Source organism: Stegodyphus dumicola, chromosome X1 (genome assembly GCF_044657685.1).
Source record: "Stegodyphus dumicola isolate Sdum_Otavi_A_Nest chromosome X1, ASM4465768v1".
Lineage (NCBI taxonomy): Eukaryota > Metazoa > Arthropoda > Arachnida > Araneae > Eresidae > Stegodyphus > Stegodyphus dumicola.
In genome coordinates this window covers 147,543,744-147,566,879 of record NC_140780.1, presented here as the reverse complement: position 1 = coordinate 147,566,879, position 23,136 = coordinate 147,543,744, and the positions used below count along the sequence as shown (strand labels likewise).

Sequence of the window (23,136 nt, the reverse complement as noted above, 5' to 3'; positions counted from 1 at the left end):
CATGCGTGCTGACATCACTCTGGCTGCAACCGGAACCCCTCGAACTTGCCACATTTCCTTGTTCCAACCATCGTCGCCACAGCCGGTGCATATGGACGCGTCCAGGTATCAGCTGAGATTTGCCGTATGGACCAACCTGCTCTTCTCAGTCCGATACCATGCTCCTCGTAAAATCGTCTGTCTGCTGGAACTGCCACCGTTGACGACCGCCTGCCATTCTGTGCTATTTCACACGTCCTCTGAGACAAGAACACATTACACGTTTTCTACAATGATTTCCGTAGCAGAAGTAGCGGCACGAAAACTGAACTTCTTCAGGTTTCTTCCGTTATATGTTCTTCAACGTGCGCTGAAGAGCTGGGCATTTCACATCATTCGCATAACTCGGTGACGTGCGTCTGCCCTGAAATTTGCATAATTTTCGGGCCACTCCTTCTTAGTGTTGCATTTTCAATGTCGGATAGTGCATATTTTGTAGATGCTTCATTCAGCAGAGAGCTGAAGTGATTAATATGACTTTGTACTAATGTATGAATCCTGCTAAAAATGTTTTCATCAAATGGTAGATACTTGTTTTAAAAAGAAATTACATAAGCATGTTGATTCATACTTTTGTAATGTGTAATTCTCATGACTGTATTGTTATTTTAAATTTTACCTGAATTTTTGGACATTAATAATAAATGATTCAAGGAAAAAAATCAACTGTGATGTGAATTTCGATTAACTAAGAAAATAAATGATGAAAGTGATATCATTTGAAAATGTTTTTAATTAAAACTTGACATATTTATTTTATTTTCAATGTAATTGAATTTAATCTAAATTTTACTAAGATCTTAAGATCGGATGTTATACCCGTAGGCCAAATCCCCGTAAAAACCCACATACAGAAACCCATACAACTGTACGGGTACCCGTAGGCCAAATCCCCGTAAAAACCCATAGAAAAAAAACCCGTACGGCTGTGCAGGTACCCGTAGGCCAAATCCCTATAAAAACCGATAAAAAGAAACCCGTACAGCTGTACAGGTACCCATAGGCCAAATATCCATAAAAACTCATAGAAAGAAACCTGCACAGCTGTACGGGTACCCGTAGACCAAATACCCGTAAAAAACCTGTAAACAGAAACCCGTACTACTGTCCGGATACGAGTAGGCCAAATCTCTGTAGAAACCTGTAGAACTGTAGACTCTATAAACGAAATCCCAGTAAAAATCTATAGCCAGAAATCAGAACTTTATGCATATCCATTGGCCAAATCTCCATTAAAAAATGGATATTCCGTAGGTCTATGCCTCGTAAAAACCAGTAGACAAAAGCACGTACACCTATACAGGCACCCATAGGCCAAATCCTATAAAAACCACTACACAAAAATCCACAGACCAAAAAGGGTACCTCTTGGAAAAATCGCTGCACAAAACAATACACAAAAACCTATAAACAAAACCAATAGAATTATATCATAGTGGAGTAACCATATTTAGAATCGTACATAGAATAAATCCATATACAGAATCCCTATGAAAACAATACACAAAAATAGAACTATAGATCAAATTTCCATAAAAACATAAACCAGCAGAAGTACATAATTAGCACTGATGAAATGTACAGAACTAAATGGCAGAGAGTAGAACTAAATGTAGAGTAATTTTAAATAAAATTCAATGCGAATAAATAAAATTTTTAAAATATCTAGAAGCCTACAAGCCCCTGTCCTTCTCAATGCACGTCAATATCTATAAACATATTACAAAATATTTGTATAAATTCTCTTTACAAAATTTTAAACTCCCTTTATATACTTTTGAAAATAAAATGAATGGAAAGATAATAATCAAAGTTATGATTCACAACCATCGAATGATATATGTACATATACATATGTAAGAAAAATAAAGAATATGCAAAAGATTAAATTAGCAGCATAAAATTAATTTTCCTCCTCTATTCTAAAAATAGTAATCTCTCTGCACTGTATCATTTCGAGATTAATTCATGTCATATGACTCTTACATAATTTGATGTTGTGAAAGGAACTAAAACTTAAACAGCCAATAATAATTTTACAGCAGTATTAATTATCAAATAAAAATGCATCGAGAACCAAAATTAATTCGGTCTGAATTCAGATTTCACCCTTAACATAACGTATTTGCTTTCTCCGCTTTGGCCTAGCTGGATTACAGTCTGTCTACTCCTTGTTTTTTACTACACATTTATCAAAAATGTAAATTTTTGGAATAAGCATAAATAATGTGCCAACTTGTATGTGGCTGCAACATATTTGCTGAAAGAAAAGTTGAATTAAATCTACCTCGACTGCCAAATTTCTTATTCATCGTGGATGAGTATCAACATCTCTAAGCCATGAAAATTCTTGCTGTTATATTACGGATTCAGCTGCTTGTATTCGACTACAGAATCTATTACATATATATACATATCATTTGATGGTTGCGAATCATTACTTTGACTGTATATATATTATTGATTTGATTTTTAAATCCATAGCTTAATAGTTTTCCTCGCGCGCTGTTTAAATTTTAGCTGTTGACTGCACGAGTGAAATTGATAGAACTCTCGCCACTTTGTTTTATGAGAGAAGATGTAAGATGATATAAATATAATATTAATAGATGTAAGACGTTATAGTAGTCATATTAATAGATGTACGATGATGTAGATCTTGTATTAATAGATAACGGTGTTATAGATGCTGTATTAATAGATGAACGACCTTATAGAGATATTAATGTTTCATTAAACGTGTTTTGTTTGAATATGAATTGTGATTTCGAGACTAAAGAACCCACAAAATTGGTGTCAGAATCGGGATCAAATTACAAGCAACAAATAGAGGAATATGAAGCAATATTGGATGAAAGAAGAAATACTTCTGTTAATAGTGAAATCGATGCATCAACTGCTCGAAATTTCAACGACTCTTCTTTTGCCGCTGTTGATGAAGATCATGAGCTAAAACAAAATATTAGTAAGTCATCAGTTCAATTTCCTTTTTCACAGTTTTCAAATGCGTATATAAATTTTAATGATATTGAAAGCTTGATTTCTAAATTTGATGGTAATCCGTATAATTCGGTTGACAAATTTATTGAAGACTTTGAGGATGTGTCTAATTTGTTAAAACTAAATGAATTACAGAAACTGATATTCGCCAAAAGATCTTTAATTGGTAAAGCAAAATTATTTATTGAAAGTGAAATGAAAATTAATTCGTGGAATGCACTTAAGGCTTTATTAATAAATGAATATGGTGTTCAGTATAACTCTGCTCAGTTACACGAATTATTATCAAAACGTAAAGTGCAGGAAAAAGAATCGCTATATGAATATTTTTTGGTAATTAAAACTATGTGTTCTAAAGGTAATATTAGTAGTAAGCGCGGGTAACCGTGCAGTCAAAGGATGCCGCCATGACGTAATAGAACAATGGGTGACGCAACGGGGGGCATGGCCTCCGCCATCTTGGATTTCCCCGGAAGTGACGGCACCGGCGCCATCTTGGATCACGTGACAACCGGAAGTGACGTAGATAGATGGGATGACGTAATCGTGTTGAGTTTCGTTTTTATGCTGTGGCAACGATTATTTTTTTTATTTTTTGTGGTAACGAGCTCTTACATCACGTGCTTGGAATGACATCATCAGTTTAGACGTGCTTTTACAAAATGGCATTGGGAGGATGACATCACCTATTCCTGTTTGGGCATGTTATTTTTCAAAATGGCGTCTGCCTTATTACATCTTTATGTGCTTCCGCTTAGGCGAACGAATACATTTTTCTGTGGACCAATCAGATTCTCTGAATAATGGACCAACCGCCTCTTAGCCAATTAGCATTCAGATGAAATAAAGAGTTCCTACCTGATATAGAGTTGTCACGAGAAACGTTCAGCATTTCTTTCCCTGCTCTCGCCTTGAGTGTACGCACATTTTTTGCTTGGACGATCCTTGGTATTTTCTTCGTCGGACTTTTATCTGTTTCTTCTCCGCTTCGAATATGGATCAGCTAGGAAACAACAACGCTGCAGAGGTAAGTTACTTTTCGAAAACATACTATTTTTTAGAGCGTTAATCTTTTAAAAATTTATTTGTGAAAGTGCAATGTGGGCTTAATTTGCCTTTTATTTTTCAGATGGAAAATCTATTGGAGAAAGAATCCATGCCTTTGAATGATAAAGTGTTGAGCCATGATGTTCCAAGAGAATCAGATAGCTCTTGTGCCAAAAGAAAAGCAGAAGAACCATCCCATTTCGAGAAAAAAGTACGTATTTACAAAAAGCTTATAAACTTTTTTTTATTTTATGTTACCTCATTTTTATGTATGTTCTTTTATCTGCCAACCGACTTACCATTTTTTTTCCTTTTCAGCGCAAAGGACTCTTTACCGAAGAGGCTATTCCAAAGGAACTCACTCACATGGGAAACAATGTCTTTGTGGGACCCAGCATTTACAAGGGAAAAGTGACTGTGCACATCCGAGAGTATGCCAAATATGGTAAATCTTACTATCCGACAAGACGAGGAGTAAACTTTGAGCCATGGTGTTTGAATGTTCTCGTAAACATCATGACAGTGGAGGAACCAGACCTGCTGACACTCAATCTGGAGTTACCCAAGAACTTTGTAGTTACATATAAAGATGACCACTTCACTTTGACTCAACTCTGCCCTGGAAGAGAGGAAAAAAGTAGCCTCAGCATTACGACTACGCAGTGGGAAGAACTGCTAACAAATTTTAGCCGTATCAGTGACATTGTCACCAACCTCGTTTATAAAAACATGAACTTTTGTGAAGCTTATGAAAGCGTATCCGACGAACCTATTAGTGAGGAAACTCTTCCAGAATCCTTCTATCTTTCTATGGGAAAAGCATGCCTTCAAACTGAAGCAAGGAGAAGAGCTTCTTCAGCAGCAAGGAGAACTAAAACATCCCAAGCTCATAGACTGTGAAGAACTCGCTGTTCATAAAACAGAAACTGTGAATTCACTTGCTGTGAGATTACATCCTATAGACATTGCCAGATAATTTTATGGAAATATTTGGGGTGAAGAACCCTATTTAATGTTATTGAAACCTGCTCACTATATCACCAAGGACTTTTTAAAATCTGTATGTTTAACTGATGTATTAAACGAAGTAAGAGAAACTTTTTGTCCAACAAACTTAGAACAGTATGGTGCCTTTGGTACTGAATATTATGAATATTTGTAAAAATAGATGCTCAATAAAATGTTATTTTATTTTACAATGGCCTCATTCTTTGATTCAGACAATCTTTAAATGAAAAAAAAAAAGGTATAGTATTGTATTTGTTGCATATAGTTTTTATTTAGTACGAACTTATCGATTAGAGAGAATATAAATATGGTTGTTCGTAAACATATATATCATTACTTGTTCAACCTTTAAGTTGTTATGTTTATTTTCTTTCTTGTTTATGTCATATTTATAAAATCTTTATATAGGCGAGTTATTATTTTCCTGTTAAACATATATAAATGAATATCAGTGTACGTTTTGATCATAATAATTGTTGCAATGAACTCAGCTCTAGCTCAGACCTATCGGGAACCTCAGGTCCCCGCGAGTTTCGGGGGTGTTGCTGCTTTACATCGTACTTTAAAAGGTCGCGTGAAAACAAAAGACATACAGAAATGGTTGCAAACCAAAGATTCTTTACACAAACCCGTGCGACACAAATTTCTCAGAAACAGAGTCATCGTCGGAGGCTTAAACGAGCAATTTCAATCTGATTTAGTAGATATGCAATCCCTGTCCTCTTTCAATGACGGATACAAATATTTACTGACTTGTATAGATATCCTTTCTAAATATGCCTGGGCTATTCCTCTCAAAGATAAAACATCGGTGTCTATCAAATCTGCTTTCGAAAAGATATTTTCGGAACGTACACCCGAATCTTTGCAAACAGATGCCGGGAAAGAGTTCACGAATAAGCAAGTTCAAGATTTTTTGAAAAAGAAAAACATTCAATTTTTTACGACACATAATGCAACCAAAGCTTCTGTCGTGGAAAGATTTAATCGCACCCTTAAAACTAAAATGTGGAAATACTTTACTGAAATGAATACACGAAAATATATTGATGTTATAGATCAATTAATATCCAGTTATAACAATACATGGCATCGAAGTATTAAGATGGAACCCTCATCGGTTACATTACAAAATGAAGAAAAAATCTGGAAAACATTGTACGATCAGAAATCAGTACAAAACCCTATTTCTTCAGATTTAAAGATTGGAGACACGGTGCGCATCAGCCGAGCAAAAATGCTGTTCGAGAAAGGATATGAACAAAACTGGACAAGAGAAATTTTTACAATCTATAAAATTATTCGGAGGACTCCTGTCGTCTACAAACTGAAAGATTTAGCAGGAGAAGTCATACAAGGGACCTTTTACCTTTTACAAACAAGAACTTCAAAAAGTTTCCGACTCTGGTTATTACCCCGTAGAAAAAGTTTTGAAAAAGAGGAAACGTCGAGAGAAAGTGGAATATTTTGTGAAATTTCAGGGGTGCCCCGAAAACTTCAATGCTTGGGTAGAAGATGTTAGGATGCTATAAAAGGCCCGTACATTCTGCTTACCTCTCATTTGAAGAAACATGTCTTTCTTTATCACAGTGATCAGCGACAGCTCCATGCGCTTTTTCCCAGACAACAAAATATCGCAATTTACCACTCAGCTTCCTACGCCGATTGATTTAAATAATCAGTGGGAATTATCTGTTGTGGACTTTATTTACCCTCACACGTGGTATAACGTCCGAAAAGACAACAATTTATTTGGATTTGATTTAGGAGATGGAAAACTGGAAGGGAGAAGAGTTCCTCCAGGATGTTATGAAACGATACCAGATTTATTAAAAGCCATGAAAATACCCTCTCATAAAAATAAGATTGAATTCAGTTATCATCCTGTCACGAAAAAAGTGACCATTAAGACCGACGAAAACTGCAAAGTCATTCTTCATGAAGGATTAGCTGAACTTTTAGGATTCGAGCCTGGTGTTTACAAAGGATTGGAGCAAAGTCCTTTTGTAGCCGATGCAAAAGCCTCTTTTCCTGTCATGTATGTATATTGTGATCTCGTAGAGCCTCAAATCATTGGAGATGTACAAGCTCCGTTGCTAAAAATTGCCACGGTGGAAGGAAATGATGGGGATATCATAAACGCTCATTATCCCAGACCCTTTTACCTGCCAGTTATCCGTCAGCAGTTTCAGACTATACATATTGACATAAGACTTCACTCTGGAGATTTAGTGCCGTTCGAAAGAGGCAAAGTATTTCTTGTATTGCATTTTCGCCTCAGACAAATTCTATAAAAGAAGCCTTCACTTGCAAATTGATTTCATTTGAATTGTGTATGCAAGAATAGAAGCATCAAAATGAGAGTGCCTTATATGTGTTGTACGAAAAAATTTGAAGATTATTATGCAGCTCAAACTGGAAATGGATTACCTTACTATCAAGGAACCATTTTACAGAAATGTTATGGAATTGGTGGATTTTTTGCAAAACTGTTTCGCAGTGCCATGCCTTTTTTGATGAGGGGGGCAAAGACAGTGGGAAAAGAAGCTTTACGGACTGGAACACAGATTGCGAACGACGTATTGTCGGGCGAAAATTTTAATGTGTCCCTCAAAACCAGATCTAAAGAAGCTGGAAAAAAAATAGCGAGGAAAGCAGTTCAGAAAGCAGACGAGATGATCGGTCATGGAAGGTTTAAAAGGAAGCCCAAAAACCCCAAACGCTTCATTTCGTCTAAAGCCAGGAAGGTGCAACGACGTGATATTTTTTACTCGTAATGGCTTTTCTGTTAAAAGATTCTCCAGAATGCGCAAAATCCGAATTGGATTTATTTTCGTTACCTCCCACTCAAACAGTGATAGAAAAAGATCAGTGGGTTGAATTTCATCCATTAGCCAATGTGTCGGAAGGAAGTCCTGTTGAATTCAATGTTTCTGGAAGGGAGACGAATACTTTGACTTATCACAGACACAACTCTATGTGAAGGTGAAAATTTTAAAAAATGATGGCAAGCCAATCACGGCTGAAAGTAAAGTGGGACCTGTCAATCTCTTTTTACATTCTATGTTTTCTCAAGTGGATATTAGCTTAAATGAAAGACTCGTTTCCACCAGTAATAACACTTATCCCTACAGAGCCATGATAGAAAAATTACTGAATCATGGATTTGATACGAAAACTTCGCAACTTTCATCAGAATTGTTTTTCAAAGATACAGCAGGACGTATGAATGTTTTTGATATTCAAGATACTCAGCCGAATGAAGGATTCAACCAACGAGTAGAATTGTTTAAACTGAGTGCCTCAGTCGATATGATTGGCCGGTTGCATTTGGATATGTTTCATCAAGAAAGACTTTTGCTGAATATGGTGGATATGAAGATTAAACTCATACGCAGCAAACCCGAATTTTGTTTACTGGGAGATGGTGAATTTAAAGTCGTACTCGAACATGCTTCTTTGTTTGTAAGAAAAGTGAGAGTTAGCCCTGGTGTTGTGCTAGGACATGCAAAAAGCCTAGAAAAATCAACAGCCAAATATCCCATTCAAAGAGTACTATGCAAAGCCTATTCCATTCCCACTGGAAATATGATTTTTATTCAAGATAACATTTTCATAGGCCAAATGCCTAATCGTATTGTGGTGACTTGCGTCGATAATTATGATCTTCAATGGAAACTATAAAAAGTCTCCTTTTGAATTCAAGCATTATAATATGAACTTTATCGGCGTTTATGTAGATGGTCAACCGGTACCTCATAATCCTCTTCAGCCTAATTTTGAGAAAAACCATTTTATACGAGCTTATCAGAATTTATTTACAAATGCAGACGACCGAGGACTTTACCTTTCAAGATCAGAATTTTCAAAGGGATATTCCTTATTTCGCTTCGACCTGTCACCTGATCTTTGTGATGGCTCTCATTTAAATCTAATTCGACACAGCAACTTAAGATTAGAAATAAAATTTGACAGTCCTCTAGAACAAACTGTTACCTTATTAGTGTATGCTGAATTTGAAAATTTGATAGAAATTAATAAAGCTCGAAATATTCTGTATGATTTTGGAAACTGATGAATTCATCACAGATTCATCAAATCTTATCTCGAGATCCTATTTCTTCGAGATATTATGCGGGTATTTTCCCATCTGACAAAATACCTGTGATTCAAAATTTTCCTTGTGCACTGGTGCTGAATACGGACAAACATGATGAAAAAGGAACTCATTGGCTAGCTGTCTACCTTGCAGATCAACAGGCTCTTGAATTTTTCGACTCTTATGGACTCCCTCCTGAAGTATATGGAGAAGATATCGCATCCTTTGTCATGAAATATCGTCATGTTCGCTGGAACAAGATTTCGCTTCAAAGTTTAACTTCTAATGTCTGTGGACAATATTGTATTTATTTTATTATTAAACGATGTCAAGGACTTTGTATGGAACTCATTGTATCACTGTTAACCGGAAAGAATTATGATTTCCGAATATTTCAATTTTTCAAGAAAAGATATGGTGTAAACATGATTTTTAAAAAATAAAGTTGTTTTAATTTGAAAAATTGTGTCTTGTATTTCTTTTGTGTTGTTTCTACATATATTTAAACAAAACTCGTGTAACAACAATTTAGATAACACATTTTGGGGTATAAAAGGGCTCTCCATACACAGTGTGAGCACAGTCTGTTAAACATCACGAACATGGAAAGACAAAAAATTGTTGTTGTTATTTTAGTTTTGTGGATTTTTTCAAGTATGGCCCTCCTAATTTGGACTCATCTCCAATGGACATCTAAACAAGATTTCAACTGTTTTCAAAATAAAACAACACATGACATTTATAAAATTTATCAAAAGATTGATTCAATAGGTTTTATCAAGTGCCACGAGTTTTCCAATTTTTATTTAAATCACACACATTGCTGAGAAACAATTTGTGAATGCGTTCAAAGCTCTTTAAATGTTTTCAAAAATCACTGTTTGGAATTTACGAAAAATATTGTGGATTCAAGGAGCGAATGTCTTCTGATATCCAATATACTTAAAGGCTGTTTAGAGATTTTCTGTAAAGTTTAAAAGTCAATATTTTCTTGTTCCTGTCATTTACAAAAATGGAACTGCCCAAGTTCGTACATCCTTCTACTTGTCTTCTGAGCGGACCTACCGGTTCGGGTAAAACGGTTTTTGTGAAGAAATTGATAGATTATATAATGTTCCATCCCCTGCCGACCAATATTATTTATTGCTACGGAAGTTATCAACCTCTTTTTAATTCCATGAAAAATGTAAATTTTGAAGAAGGATTACCATTTAACCTGCAGACTCTCCAAAATGCTTTAATTATCATAGACGATTTAATGTCTGAATTAGCAAGTGATACTCGCTTAAGGAAACTTTTTACAAAAGGAAGTCATCACCGAAACCTTTCAGTCATTTTTATAACGCAAAATTTTTTTCACCAAGGCAAGGAGATGAGAAATATTCATTTAAATTCCCATTACCTTGTCCTATACAAAAATCCTCGAGATAAAAGTCAAATTATGCATTTAGCTAGACAAATGTTCCCCGGAAAAGTAAAGGCCTTTCAAGAAATTTTTCAGGATGCTACTTCAACTCCATTTAGCTACTTGTTGATTGATTTACGACCTGAAACAAGTGAAACGTTTCGCCTTCGTACAGGTATCTTTCCTGGGGATAAATACTATGTTTATCAGCCTCGTTAATTCATTTCAGTTTGAGACGTCGAATGGCTTATCAGGTTCAGTGTTTCTCCTTGTTTGCTTTGGGAACATTCAAAAACCTGACTCGGAACAGGGAGCTTACTAAAGTTGTGTTCAATAAATGTGGGAAGTAGACAAGATACACAGGAAGGGTATACGAAACCCTTTATTTTCTCACTCTTTACAATGATTTCCGGACTTCGGAATACAGAGACCAACCACTTGTGGTGTGAACGTAAGAATATAAAAATATTAACTAAACTCTAACTTAACTTTGGAATAACAAACAAGGGCCTACGTGGAAGATTGGCCGTATATTAACAGGAAGCCGTATGCAGTACAGAGAACTGTTAACACTACAATACGTTTAAAATTATTACGAGGATTAAACCTCTGGCCTGGAAGGCAACCAGCAACCGAGTAAAAACTGCTAAGGCAAGCGGCCTGCTTCTACTAACTCCTTCCTCTCTCTCGCTTGGCAAAAAGCCACAATTTAAGTACTTGGCGTTCACCAGACAAATTTGCATAAATAAGTTAAAGCTTTTAATTCTGACCGGAAGTGGAAAATAAGAAGTGATAGTAAAGATTTAAAATAAAATAAACGTTAGTAAAACTTAAGATCCTTACAAGCCAGAGTTAATTAGTTTGAAACTGAGGTCTAAAACGACCTTGTTGAAAACTTTTAGCTCTAGAATCTAACGCGAGGCCAATCTTTTACAAACATTTCTCAGTAGAAACTAGAAATTTTAAAAAAAATTTGTTTTTACAATATCAGCTCCATGGACAATTACTTTTCATCTGTACTGCATCTAAACAGGAGCTTTTAGTTGAAATCTGGTTCCTTCCAGAGATCTGGAAGGAAAACTAGTTTAATGAAATGTTACACAATTAAATGGCAAGTCACATGAATATTTATATTTCTCCTAACATTCTTATTTCATTCATGACTTTTATTTAATTATCTCTCCCCGTGCTCTCTGACATGTGTTGTAAAAGAAAACACCAAACACGAATGTGTTTATGTATACGTGTTCAACACTGCCGCCTACAATCAAAACACTAACGTGTTAAAATTCAACATAACAAGACCTCGTAACACACCTTATCTTCGTCTCTAAACCCTGAGGTACTATTCTGAAAGTGGCTAACTCTGAAGTGTAGCGTCAGAGAGCCTAACTACATTCATTCAACCTTTAACACATATTCGCAATAATTTTCTCTTTTTTTCAGTCACACGAATAAGTTTAAAAATTTTTGGCATTACTTTCACTTTTACCATATCACAGTATTTCTTAACATTTAAAATAACAGTTCACATTGTATATAAGAACATATTAACATGCCGTTAATTTTACGCAATTTAAAACATACATTAGTAGTACATTGTTAACTTCTATTCTTTTCCAAGCAAGTGCCAATTCTTCTACATTGAAATACTACATTTCAAAAGTCTTTCAGACTAAAACTTCTTTCTTGCCAGAATGTTTTAAATAAAATTTATACAATAACTTTTACAATATTCAAGTATTTACACATTCCTATTATACATCAACTTTAGTTTTACTCGCGAGTAATTGAAAAACATAATACCAAAATAGGTAACAACTCATTTCTCGCCTTTTTGGCGATAAAGGTAGACCTCACATGAGGTAAAACGTCTTGAAATCTGCCACTTGCAGTAAGAATGAAAGATTAACTTAAGTTTGCAAAGTAACATAAAATTTTACTTATCTTTGTGATATTCGGACATTCTTTTCTCTGCCCAGTCCTGGAAGGTAGCTAAGATTCGTGTTTGATTTATCCTCCTTCTTGTGCGGGCTCGGCCTTCAGTGCCTTCCTCTAGGAGCTTTCTTTTTCCTCCAGTTCGATCACCCTTGAATACCTTCTTTTTGGCCTCTGCCTGTGGTCTTGGCCGTTTGATGGCCGCTGGTCTTTTGACCGCTGGCCGCTGGTCAACGACGTGATATTTTCGACTCGTAATGGCTTTCCTGTTAAAAGAATCTTCAGAATGCGCAAAATCCGAATTGGATTTATTTTCGTTACCTCCCACTCAAACAGTGATAGAAAGAGGTCAGTGGGTTGAATTTCATCCATTAGCCAATGTGTCAGAAGGAAGTCCTGTTGAATTCAATGTTTCTGGAAGCGGAGACGAATACTTTGACTTATCACAGACACAACTCTATGTGAAGGTGAAAATTTTAAAAAATGATGGCAAGCCAATCACGGCTGAAAGTAAAGTGGGACCTGTCAATCTCTTTTTACATTCTATGTTTTCTCAAGGGGATATTAGCTTAAATGAAAGACTCGTTTCCACCAGTAATAACACTTATCCCTACAGAGCCATGATAGAAAAATTACTGAATCATGGATTTGATACGAAAACTTCGCAACTTTCATCAGAATTGTTTTTTAAAGATACAGCAGGACGTATGAATGTTTTTGATATTCAAGATACTCAGCCGAATGAAGGATTCAACCAACGAGTAGAATTGTTTAAACTGAGTGCCTCAGTCGATATGATTGGCCGGTTGCATTTGGATATGTTTCATCAAGAAAGACTTTTGCTGAATATGGTGGATATGAAGATTAAACTCATACCCAGCAAACCCGAATTTTGTTTCCTGGGAGATGGTGAATTTAAAGTCGTACTCGAACATGCTTCTTTGTTTGTAAGAAAAGTGAGAGTTAGCCCTGGTGTTGTGCTTAGGACATGCAAAAAGCCTAGAAAAATCAACAGCCAAATATCCCATTCAAAGAGTACTATGCAAAGCCTATTCCATTCCCACTGGAAATATGACTTTTATTCAAGATAACATTTTCATAGGCCAAATGCCTAATCGTATTGTTGTGACTTGCGTCGATAATTATGCCTTCAATGGAAACTATAAAAAGTCTCCTTTTGAATTCAAGCATTATAATATGAACTTTATCGGCGTTTATGTAGATGGTCAACCGGTACCTCATAATCCTCTTCAGCCTAATTTTGAGAAAAACCATTTTATACGAGCTTATCAGAATTTATTTACAAATGCAGACGACCGAGGACTTTACCTTTCAAGATCAGAATTTTCAAAGGGATATTCCTTATTTCGCTTCGACCTGTCACCTGATCTTTGTGATGGCTCTCATTTAAATCTAATTCGACACAGCAACTTAAGATTAGAAATAAAATTTGACAGTCCTCTAGAACAAACTGTTACCTTATTAGTGTATGCTGAATTTGAAAATTTGATAGAAATCAATAAAGCTCGAAATATTCTGTATGATTTTGGAAACTGATGAATTCATCACAGATTCATCAAATCTTATCTCGAGATCCTATTTCTTCGAGATATTATGCGGGTATTTTCCCATCTGACAAAATACCTGTGATTCAAAATTTTCCTTGTGCACTGGTGCTGAATACGGACAAACATGATGAAAAAGGAACTCATTGGCTAGCTGTCTACCTTGCAGATCAACAGGCTCTTGAATTTTTCGACTCTTATGGACTCCCTCCTGAAGTATATGGAGAAGATATCGCATCCTTTGTCATGAAATATCGTCATGTTCGCTGGAACAAGATTTCGCTTCAAAGTTTAACTTCTAATGTCTGTGGACAATATTGTATTTATTTTATTATTAAACGATGTCAAGGACTTTGTATGGAACTCATTGTATCACTGTTAACCGGAAAGAATTATGATTTCCGAATATTTCAATTTGTCAAGAAAAGATATGGTGTAAACATGATTTTTAAGAAATAAAGTTGTTTTAATTTGAAAAATTGTGTCTTGTATTTCTTTTGTGTTGTTTCTACATATATTTAAACAAAACTCGTGTAATAACAATTTAGATAACACATTTTGGGGTATAAAAGGGCTCTCCATACACAGTGTGAGCACAGTCTGTTAAACATCACGAACATGGAAAGACAAAAAATTGTTGTTGTTATTTTAGTTTTGTGGATTTTTTCAAGTATGGCCCTCCTAATTTGGACTCATCTCCAATGGACATCTAAACAAGATTTCAACTGTTTTCAAAATAAAACAACACTTGACATTTATAAAATTTATCAAAATATTGATTCAATAGGTTTTATCAAGTGCCACGAGTTTTCCAATTTTTATTTAAATCACACACATTGCTGAGAAACAATTTGTGAATGCGTTCAAAGCTCTTTAAATGTTTTCAAAAATCACTGTTTGGAATTTACGAAAAATATTGTGGATTCAAGGAGCGAATGTCTTCTGATATCCAATATACTTAAAGGCTGTTTAGAGATTTTCTGTAAAGTTTAAAAGTCAATATTTTCTTGTTCCTGTCATTTACAAAAATGGAACTGCCCAAGTTCGTACATCCTTCTACTTGTCTTCTGAGCGGACCTACCGGTTCGGGTAAAACGGTTTTTGTGAAGAAATTGATAGATCATATAATGTTCCATCCCATGCCGACCAATATTATTTATTGCTACGGAAGTTATCAACCTCTTTTTAATTCCATGAAAAATGTAAATTTTGAAGAAGGATTACCATTTAACCTGCAGACTCTCCAAAATGCTTTAATTATCATAGACGATTTAATGTCTGAATTAGCAAGTGATACTCGCTTAAGGAAACTTTTTACAAAAGGAAGTCATCACCGAAACCTTTCAGTCATTTTTATAACGCAAAATTTTTTTCACCAAGGCAAGGAGATGAGAAATATTCATTTAAATTCCCATTACCTTGTCCTATACAAAAATCCTCGAGATAAAAGTCAAATTATGCATTTAGCTAGACAAATGTTCCCCGGAAAAGTAAAGGCCTTTCAAGAAATTTTTCAGGATGCTACTTCAACTCCATTTAGCTACTTGTTGATTGATTTACGACCTGAAACAAGTGAAACGTTTCGCCTTCGTACAGGTATCTTTCCTGGGGATAAATACTATGTTTATCAGCCTCGTTAATTCATTTCAGTTTGAGACGTCGAATGGCTTATCAGGTTCAGTGTTTCTCCTTGTTTGCTTTGGGAACATTCAAAAACCTGACTCGGAACAGGGAGCTTACTAAAGTTGTGTTCAATAAATGTGGGAAGTAGACAAGATACAGAGGAAAGGTATACGAAACCCTTTATTTTCTCACTATTTACAATGATTTCCGGACTTCGGAATACAGAGACCAACCACTTGTGGTGTGAACGTAAGAATATAAAAATATTAACTAAACACTAACTTAACTTTGGAATAACAAACAAGGGCCTACGTGGAAGATTGGCCGTATATTAACAGGAAGCCGTATGCAGTACAGAGAACTGTTAACACTACAATACGTTTAAAATTATTACGAGGATTAAACCTCTGGCCTGGAAGTCAACCAGCAACCGAGTAAAAACTGCTAAGGCAAGCGGCCTGCTTCTACTAACTCCTTCCTCTCTCTCGCTTGGCAAAAAGCCACAATTTAAGTACTTGGCGTTCACCAGACAAATTTGCATAAATAAGTTAAAGCTTTTAATTCTGACCGGAAGTGGAAAATAAGAAGTGATAGTAAAGATTTAAAATAAAATAAACGTTAGTAAAACTTAAGATCCTTACAAGCCAGAGTTAATTAGTTTGAAACTGAGGTCTAAAACGACCTTGTTGAAAACTTTTAGCTCTAGAATCTAACGCGAGGCCAATCTTTTACAAACATTTCTCACTAGAAACTAGAAATTTAAAAAAAAATTTGTTTTTACAATATCAGCTCCATGGACAATTACTTTTCATCTGTACTGCATCTAAACAGGAGCTTTTAGTTGAAATCTGGTTCCTTCCAGAGATCTGGAAGGAAAACTAGTTTAATGAAATGTTACACAATTAAATGGCAAGTCACATGAATATTTATATTTCTCCTAACATTCTTATTTCATTCATGACTTTTATTTAATTATCTCTCCCCGTGCTCTCTGACATGTGTTGTAAAAGAAAACACCAAACACGAATGTGTTTATGTATACGTGTTCAACACTGCCGCCTACAATCAAAACACTAACGTGTTAAAATTCAACATAACAAGACCTCGTAACACACCTTATCTTCGTCTCTAAACCCTGAGGTAGTATTCTGAAAGTGGCTAACTCTGAAGTGTAGCGTCAGAGAGCCTAACTACATTCATTCAACCTTTAACACATATTCGCAATAATTTTCTCTTTTTTTCAGTCACACGAATAAGTTTAAAAATTTTTGGCATTACTTTCACTTTTACCATATCACAATATTTCTTAACATTTAAAATAACAGTTCACATTGTATATAAGAACATATTAACATGCCGTTAATTTTACGCAATTTAAAACATACATTAGTAGTACATTGTTAACTTCTATTCTTTTCCAAGCAAGTGCCAATTCTTCTACATTGAAATACTACATTTCAAAAGTCTTTCAGACTAAAACTTCTTTCTTGCCAGAATGTTTTAAATAAAATTTATACAATAACTTTTACAATATTCAAGTATTTACACATTCCTATTATACATCAACTTTAGTTTTACTCGCGAGTAATTGAAAAACATAATACCAAAATAGGTAACAACTCATTTCTCGCCTTTTTGGCGATAAAGGTAGACCTCACATGAGGTAAAACGTCTTGAAATCTGCCACTTGCAGTAAGAATGAAAGATTAACTTAAGTTTGCAAAGTAACATAAAATTTTACTTATCTTTGTGATATTCGGACATTCTTTTCTCTGCCCAGTCCTGGAAGGTAGCTAAGATTCGTGTTTGATTTATCCTCCTTCTTGTGCGGGCTCGGCCTTCAGTGCCTTCCTCTAGGAGCTTTCTTTTCCCTCCAGTTCGATCACCCTTGAATACCTTCTTTTTCGCCTCTGCCTGTGGTCTTGGCCGTTTGATGGCCGCTGGTCTTTTGACCGCTGGCCGCTGGTCAACGACGTGATATTTTTGACTCGTAATGGCTTTTCTGTTAAAAGATTCTTCAGAATGCGCAAAATCCGAATTGGATTTATTTTCGTTACCTCCCACTCAAACAGTGATAGAAAAAGGTCAGTGGGTTGAATTTCATCCATTAGCCAATGTGTCAGAAGGAAGTCCTGTTGAATTCAATGTTTCTGGAAGCGGAGACGAATACTTTGACTTATCACAGACACAACTCTATGTGAAGGTGAAAATTTTAAAAAATGATGGCAAGCCAATCACGGCTGAAAGTAAAGTGGGACCTGTCAATCTCTTTTTACATTCTATGTTTTCTCAAGGGGATATTAGCTTAAATGAAAGACTCGTTTCCACCAGTAATAACACTTATCCCTACAGAGCCATGATAGAAAAATTACTGAATCATGGATTTGATACGAAAACTTCGCAACTTTCATCAGAATTGTTTTTTAAAGATACAGCAGGACGTATGAATGTTTTTGATATTCAAGATACTCAGCCGAATGAAGGATTCAACCAACGAGTAGAATTGTTTAAACTGAGTGCCTCAGTCGATATGATTGGCCGGTTGCATTTGGATATGTTTCATCAAGAAAGACTTTTGCTGAATATGGTGGATATGAAGATTAAACTCATACCCAGCAAACCCGAATTTTGTTTCCTGGGAGATGGTGAATTTAAAGTCGTACTCGAACATGCTTCTTTGTTTGTAAGAAAAGTGAGAGTTAGCCCTGGTGTTGTGCTTAGGACATGCAAAAAGCCTAGAAAAATCAACAGCCAAATATCCCATTCAAAGAGTACTATGCAAAGCCTATTCCATTCCCACTGGAAATATGACTTTTATTCAAGATAACATTTTCATAGGCCAAATGCCTAATCGTATTGTTGTGACTTGCGTCGATAATTATGCCTTCAATGGAAACTATAAAAAGTCTCCTTTTGAATTCAAGCATTATAATATGAACTTTATCGGCGTTTATGTAGATGGTCAACCGGTACCTCATAATTCTCTTCAGCCTAATTTTGAGAAAAACCATTTTATACGAGCTTATCAGAATTTATTTACAAATGCAGACGACCGAGGACTTTACCTTTCAAGATCAGAATTTTCAAAGGGATATTCCTTATTTCGCTTCGACCTGTCACCTGATCTTTGTGATGGCTCTCATTTAAATCTAATTCGACACAGCAACTTAAGATTAGAAATAAAATTTGACAGTCCTTTAGAACAAACTGTTACCTTATTAGTGTATGCTGAATTTGAAAATTTGATAGAAATCAATAAAGCTCGAAATATTCTGTATGATTTTGGAAACTGATGAATTCATCACAGATTCATCAAATCTTATCTCGAGATCCTATTTCTTCGAGATATTATGGGGGTATTTTCCCATCTGACAAAATACCTGTGATTCAAAATTTTCCCTGTGCACTGGTGCTGAATACGGACAAACATGATGAAAGAGGAACTCATTGGCTAGCTGTCTACCTTGCAGATCAACAGGCTCTTGAATTTTTCGACTCTTATGGACTCCCTCCTGAAGTATATGGAGAAGATATCGCATCCTTTGTCATGAAATATCGTCATGTTCGCTGGAACAAGATTTCGCTTCAAAGTTTAACTTCTAATGTCTGTGGACAATATTGTATTTATTTTATTATTAAACGATGTCAAGGACTTTGTATGGAACTCATTGTATCACTGTTAACCGGAAAGAATTATGATTTCCGAATATTTCAATTTGTCAAGAAAAGATATGGTGTAAACATGATTTTTAAGAAATAAAGTTGTTTTAATTTGAAAAATTGTGTCTTGTATTTCTTTTGTGTTGTTTCTACATATATTTAAACAAAACTCGTGTAACAACAATTTAGATAACACATTTTGGGGTATAAAAGGGCTCTCCATACACAGTGTGAGCACAGTCTGTTAAACATCACGAACATGGAAAGACAAAAAATTGTTGTTGTTATTTTAGTTTTGTGGATTTTTTCAAGTATGGCCCTCCTAATTTGGACTCATCTCCAATGGACATCTAAACAAGATTTCAACTGTTTTCAAAATAAAACAACACTTGACATTTATAAAATTTATCAAAAGATTGATTCAATAGGTTTTATCAAGTGCCACGAGTTTTCCAATTTTTATTTAAATCACACACATTGCTGAGAAACAATTTGTGAATGCGTTCAAAGCTCTTTAAATGTTTTCAAAAATCACTGTTTGGAATTTACGAAAAATATTGTGGATTCAAGGAGCGAATGTCTTCTGATATCCAATATACTTAAAGGCTGTTTAGAGATTTTCTGTAAAGTTTAAAAGTCAATATTTTCTTGTTCCTGTCATTTACAAAAATGGAACTGCCCAAGTTCGTACATCCTTCTACTTGTCTTCTGAGCGGACCTACCGGTTCGGGTAAAACGGTTTTTGTGAAGAAATTGATAGATCATATAATGTTCCATCCCATGCCGACCAATATTATTTATTGCTACGGAAGTTATCAACCTCTTTTTAATTCCATGAAAAATGTAAATTTTGAAGAAGGATTACCATTTAACCTGCAGACTCTCCAAAATGCTTTAATTATCATAGACGATTTAATGTCTGAATTAGCAAGTGATACTCGCTTAAGGAAACTTTTTACAAAAGGAAGTCATCACCGAAACCTTTCAGTCATTTTTATAACGCAAAATTTTTTTCACCAAGGCAAGGAGATGAGAAATATTCATTTAAATTCCCATTACCTTGTCCTATACAAAAATCCTCGAGATAAAAGTCAAATTATGCATTTAGCTAGACAAATGTTCCCCGGAAAAGTAAAGGCCTTTCAAGAAATTTTTCAGGATGCTACTTCAACTCCATTTAGCTACTTGTTGATTGATTTACGACCTGAAACAAGTGAAACGTTTCGCCTTCGTACAGGTATCTTTCCTGGGGATAAATACTATGTTTATCAGCCTCGTTAATTCATTTCAGTTTGAGACGTCGAATGGCTTATCAGGTTCAGTGTTTCTCCTTGTTTGCTTTGGGAACATTCAAAAACCTGACTCGGAACAGGGAGCTTACTAAAGTTGTGTTCAATAAATGTGGGAAGTAGACAAGATACACAGGAAGGGTATACGAAACCCTTTATTTTCTCACTCTTTACAATGATTTCCGGACTTCGGAATACAGAGACCAACCACTTGTGGTGTGAACGTAAGAATATAAAAATATTAACTAAACTCTAACTTAACTTTGGAATAACAAACAAGGGCCTACGTGGAAGATTGGCCGTATATTAACAGGAAGCCGTATGCAGTACAGAGAACTGTTAACACTACAATACGTTTAAAATTATTACGAGGATTAAACCTCTGGCCTGGAAGTCAACCAGCAACCGAGTAAAAACTGCTAAGGCAAGCGGCCTGCTTCTACTAACTCCTTCCTCTCTCTCGCTTGGCAAAAAGCCACAATTTAAGTACTTGGCGTTCACCAGACAAATTTGCATAAATAAGTTAAAGCTTTTAATTCTGACCGGAAGTGGAAAATAAGAAGTGATAGTAAAGATTTAAAATAAAATAAACGTTAGTAAAACTTAAGATCCTTACAAGCCAGAGTTAATTAGTTTGAAACTGAGGTCTAAAACGACCTTGTTGAAAACTTTTAGCTCTAGAATCTAACGCGAGGCCAATCTTTTACAAACATTTCTCACTAGAAACTAGAAATTTAAAAAAAAATTTGTTTTTACAATATCAGCTCCATGGACAATTACTTTTCATCTGTACTGCATCTAAACAGGAGCTTTTAGTTGAAATCTGGTTCCTTCCAGAGATCTGGAAGGAAAACTAGTTTAATGAAATGTTACACAATTAAATGGCAAGTCACATGAATATTTATATTTCTCCTAACATTCTTATTTCATTCATGACTTTTATTTAATTATCTCTCCCCGTGCTCTCTGACATGTGTTGTAAAAGAAAACACCAAACACGAATGTGTTTATGTATACGTGTTCAACACTGCCGCCTACAATCAAAACACTAACGTGTTAAAATTCAACATAACAAGACCTCGTAACACACCTTATCTTCGTCTCTAAACCCTGAGGTAGTATTCTGAAAGTGGCTAACTCTGAAGTGTAGCGTCAGAGAGCCTAACTACATTCATTCAACCTTTAACACATATTCGCAATAATTTTCTCTTTTTTTCAGTCACACGAATAAGTTTAAAAATTTTTGGCATTACTTTCACTTTTACCATATCACAATATTTCTTAACATTTAAAATAACAGTTCACATTGTATATAAGAACATATTAACATGCCGTTAATTTTACGCAATTTAAAACATACATTAGTAGTACATTGTTAACTTCTATTCTTTTCCAAGCAAGTGCCAATTCTTCTACATTGAAATACTACATTTCAAAAGTCTTTCAGACTAAAACTTCTTTCTTGCCAGAATGTTTTAAATAAAATTTATACAATAACTTTTACAATATTCAAGTATTTACACATTCCTATTATACATCAACTTTAGTTTTACTCGCGAGTAATTGAAAAACATAATACCAAAATAGGTAACAACTCATTTCTCGCCTTTTTGGCGATAAAGGTAGACCTCACATGAGGTAAAACGTCTTGAAATCTGCCACTTGCAGTAAGAATGAAAGATTAACTTAAGTTTGCAAAGTAACATAAAATTTTACTTATCTTTGTGATATTCGGACATTCTTTTCTCTGCCCAGTCCTGGAAGGTAGCTAAGATTCGTGTTTGATTTATCCTCCTTCTTGTGCGGGCTCGGCCTTCAGTGCCTTCCTCTAGGAGCTTTCTTTTCCCTCCAGTTCGATCACCCTTGAATACCTTCTTTTTCGCCTCTGCCTGTGGTCTTGGCCGTTTGATGGCCGCTGGTCTTTTGACCGCTGGCCGCTGGTCAACGACGTGATATTTTTGACTCGTAATGGCTTTTCTGTTAAAAGATTCTTCAGAATGCGCAAAATCCGAATTGGATTTATTTTCGTTACCTCCCACTCAAACAGTGATAGAAAAAGGTCAGTGGGTTTAATTTCATCCATTAGCCAATGTGTCAGAAGGAAGTCCTGTTGAATTCAATGTTTCTGGAAGCGGAGACGAATACTTTGACTTATCACAGACACAACTCTATGTGAAGGTGAAAATTTTAAAAAATGATGGCAAGCCAATCACGGCTGAAAGTAAAGTGGGACCTGTCAATCTCTTTTTACATTCTATGTTTTCTCAAGGGGATATTAGCTTAAATGAAAGACTCGTTTCCACCAGTAATAACACTTATCCCTACAGAGCCATGATAGAAAAATTACTGAATCATGGATTTGATACGAAAACTTCGCAACTTTCATCAGAATTGTTTTTTAAAGATACAGCAGGACGTATGAATGTTTTTGATATTCAAGATACTCAGCCGAATGAAGGATTC

At 35.3% G+C, this 23,136-nt stretch overlaps 4 protein-coding genes across 4 annotated transcripts; all 4 read left to right on the top strand.

Annotated features, from left to right (window-relative positions):
* The first annotated feature begins 3,146 nt into the window (after positions 1–3,146).
* LOC118201959 (uncharacterized) lies at positions 3,147–5,273 on the top strand. Its single transcript, XM_035374111.2, has 3 exons — positions 3,147–4,066; positions 4,169–4,297; positions 4,405–5,273. The coding sequence occupies exons 1-3, from the start codon at positions 4,034–4,036 to the stop codon at positions 4,984–4,986; spliced, it is 744 nt and encodes a 247-aa protein (XP_035230002.2). The 5' UTR covers positions 3,147–4,033; the 3' UTR covers positions 4,987–5,273.
* A 2,884-nt stretch (positions 5,274–8,157) lies between these two features.
* LOC146993327 (uncharacterized protein F54H12.2-like) lies at positions 8,158–8,778 on the top strand. The gene has a single exon (XM_085808227.1). It carries the CDS (start codon positions 8,158–8,160, stop codon positions 8,776–8,778), a length of 621 nt encoding a protein of 206 aa, XP_085664353.1.
* Positions 8,779–12,793: 4,015 nt separating this feature from the next.
* Positions 12,794–13,627, top strand: LOC146993326 (uncharacterized protein F54H12.2-like). Its single transcript, XM_085808225.1, has one exon. It carries the CDS (start codon positions 12,794–12,796, stop codon positions 13,625–13,627), a length of 834 nt encoding a protein of 277 aa, XP_085664351.1.
* A 4,090-nt stretch (positions 13,628–17,717) lies between these two features.
* On the top strand, positions 17,718–18,551 carry LOC146993325 (uncharacterized protein F54H12.2-like). Its single transcript, XM_085808224.1, has one exon. It carries the CDS (start codon positions 17,718–17,720, stop codon positions 18,549–18,551), a length of 834 nt encoding a protein of 277 aa, XP_085664350.1.
* Positions 18,552–23,136: the final 4,585 nt, after the last annotated feature.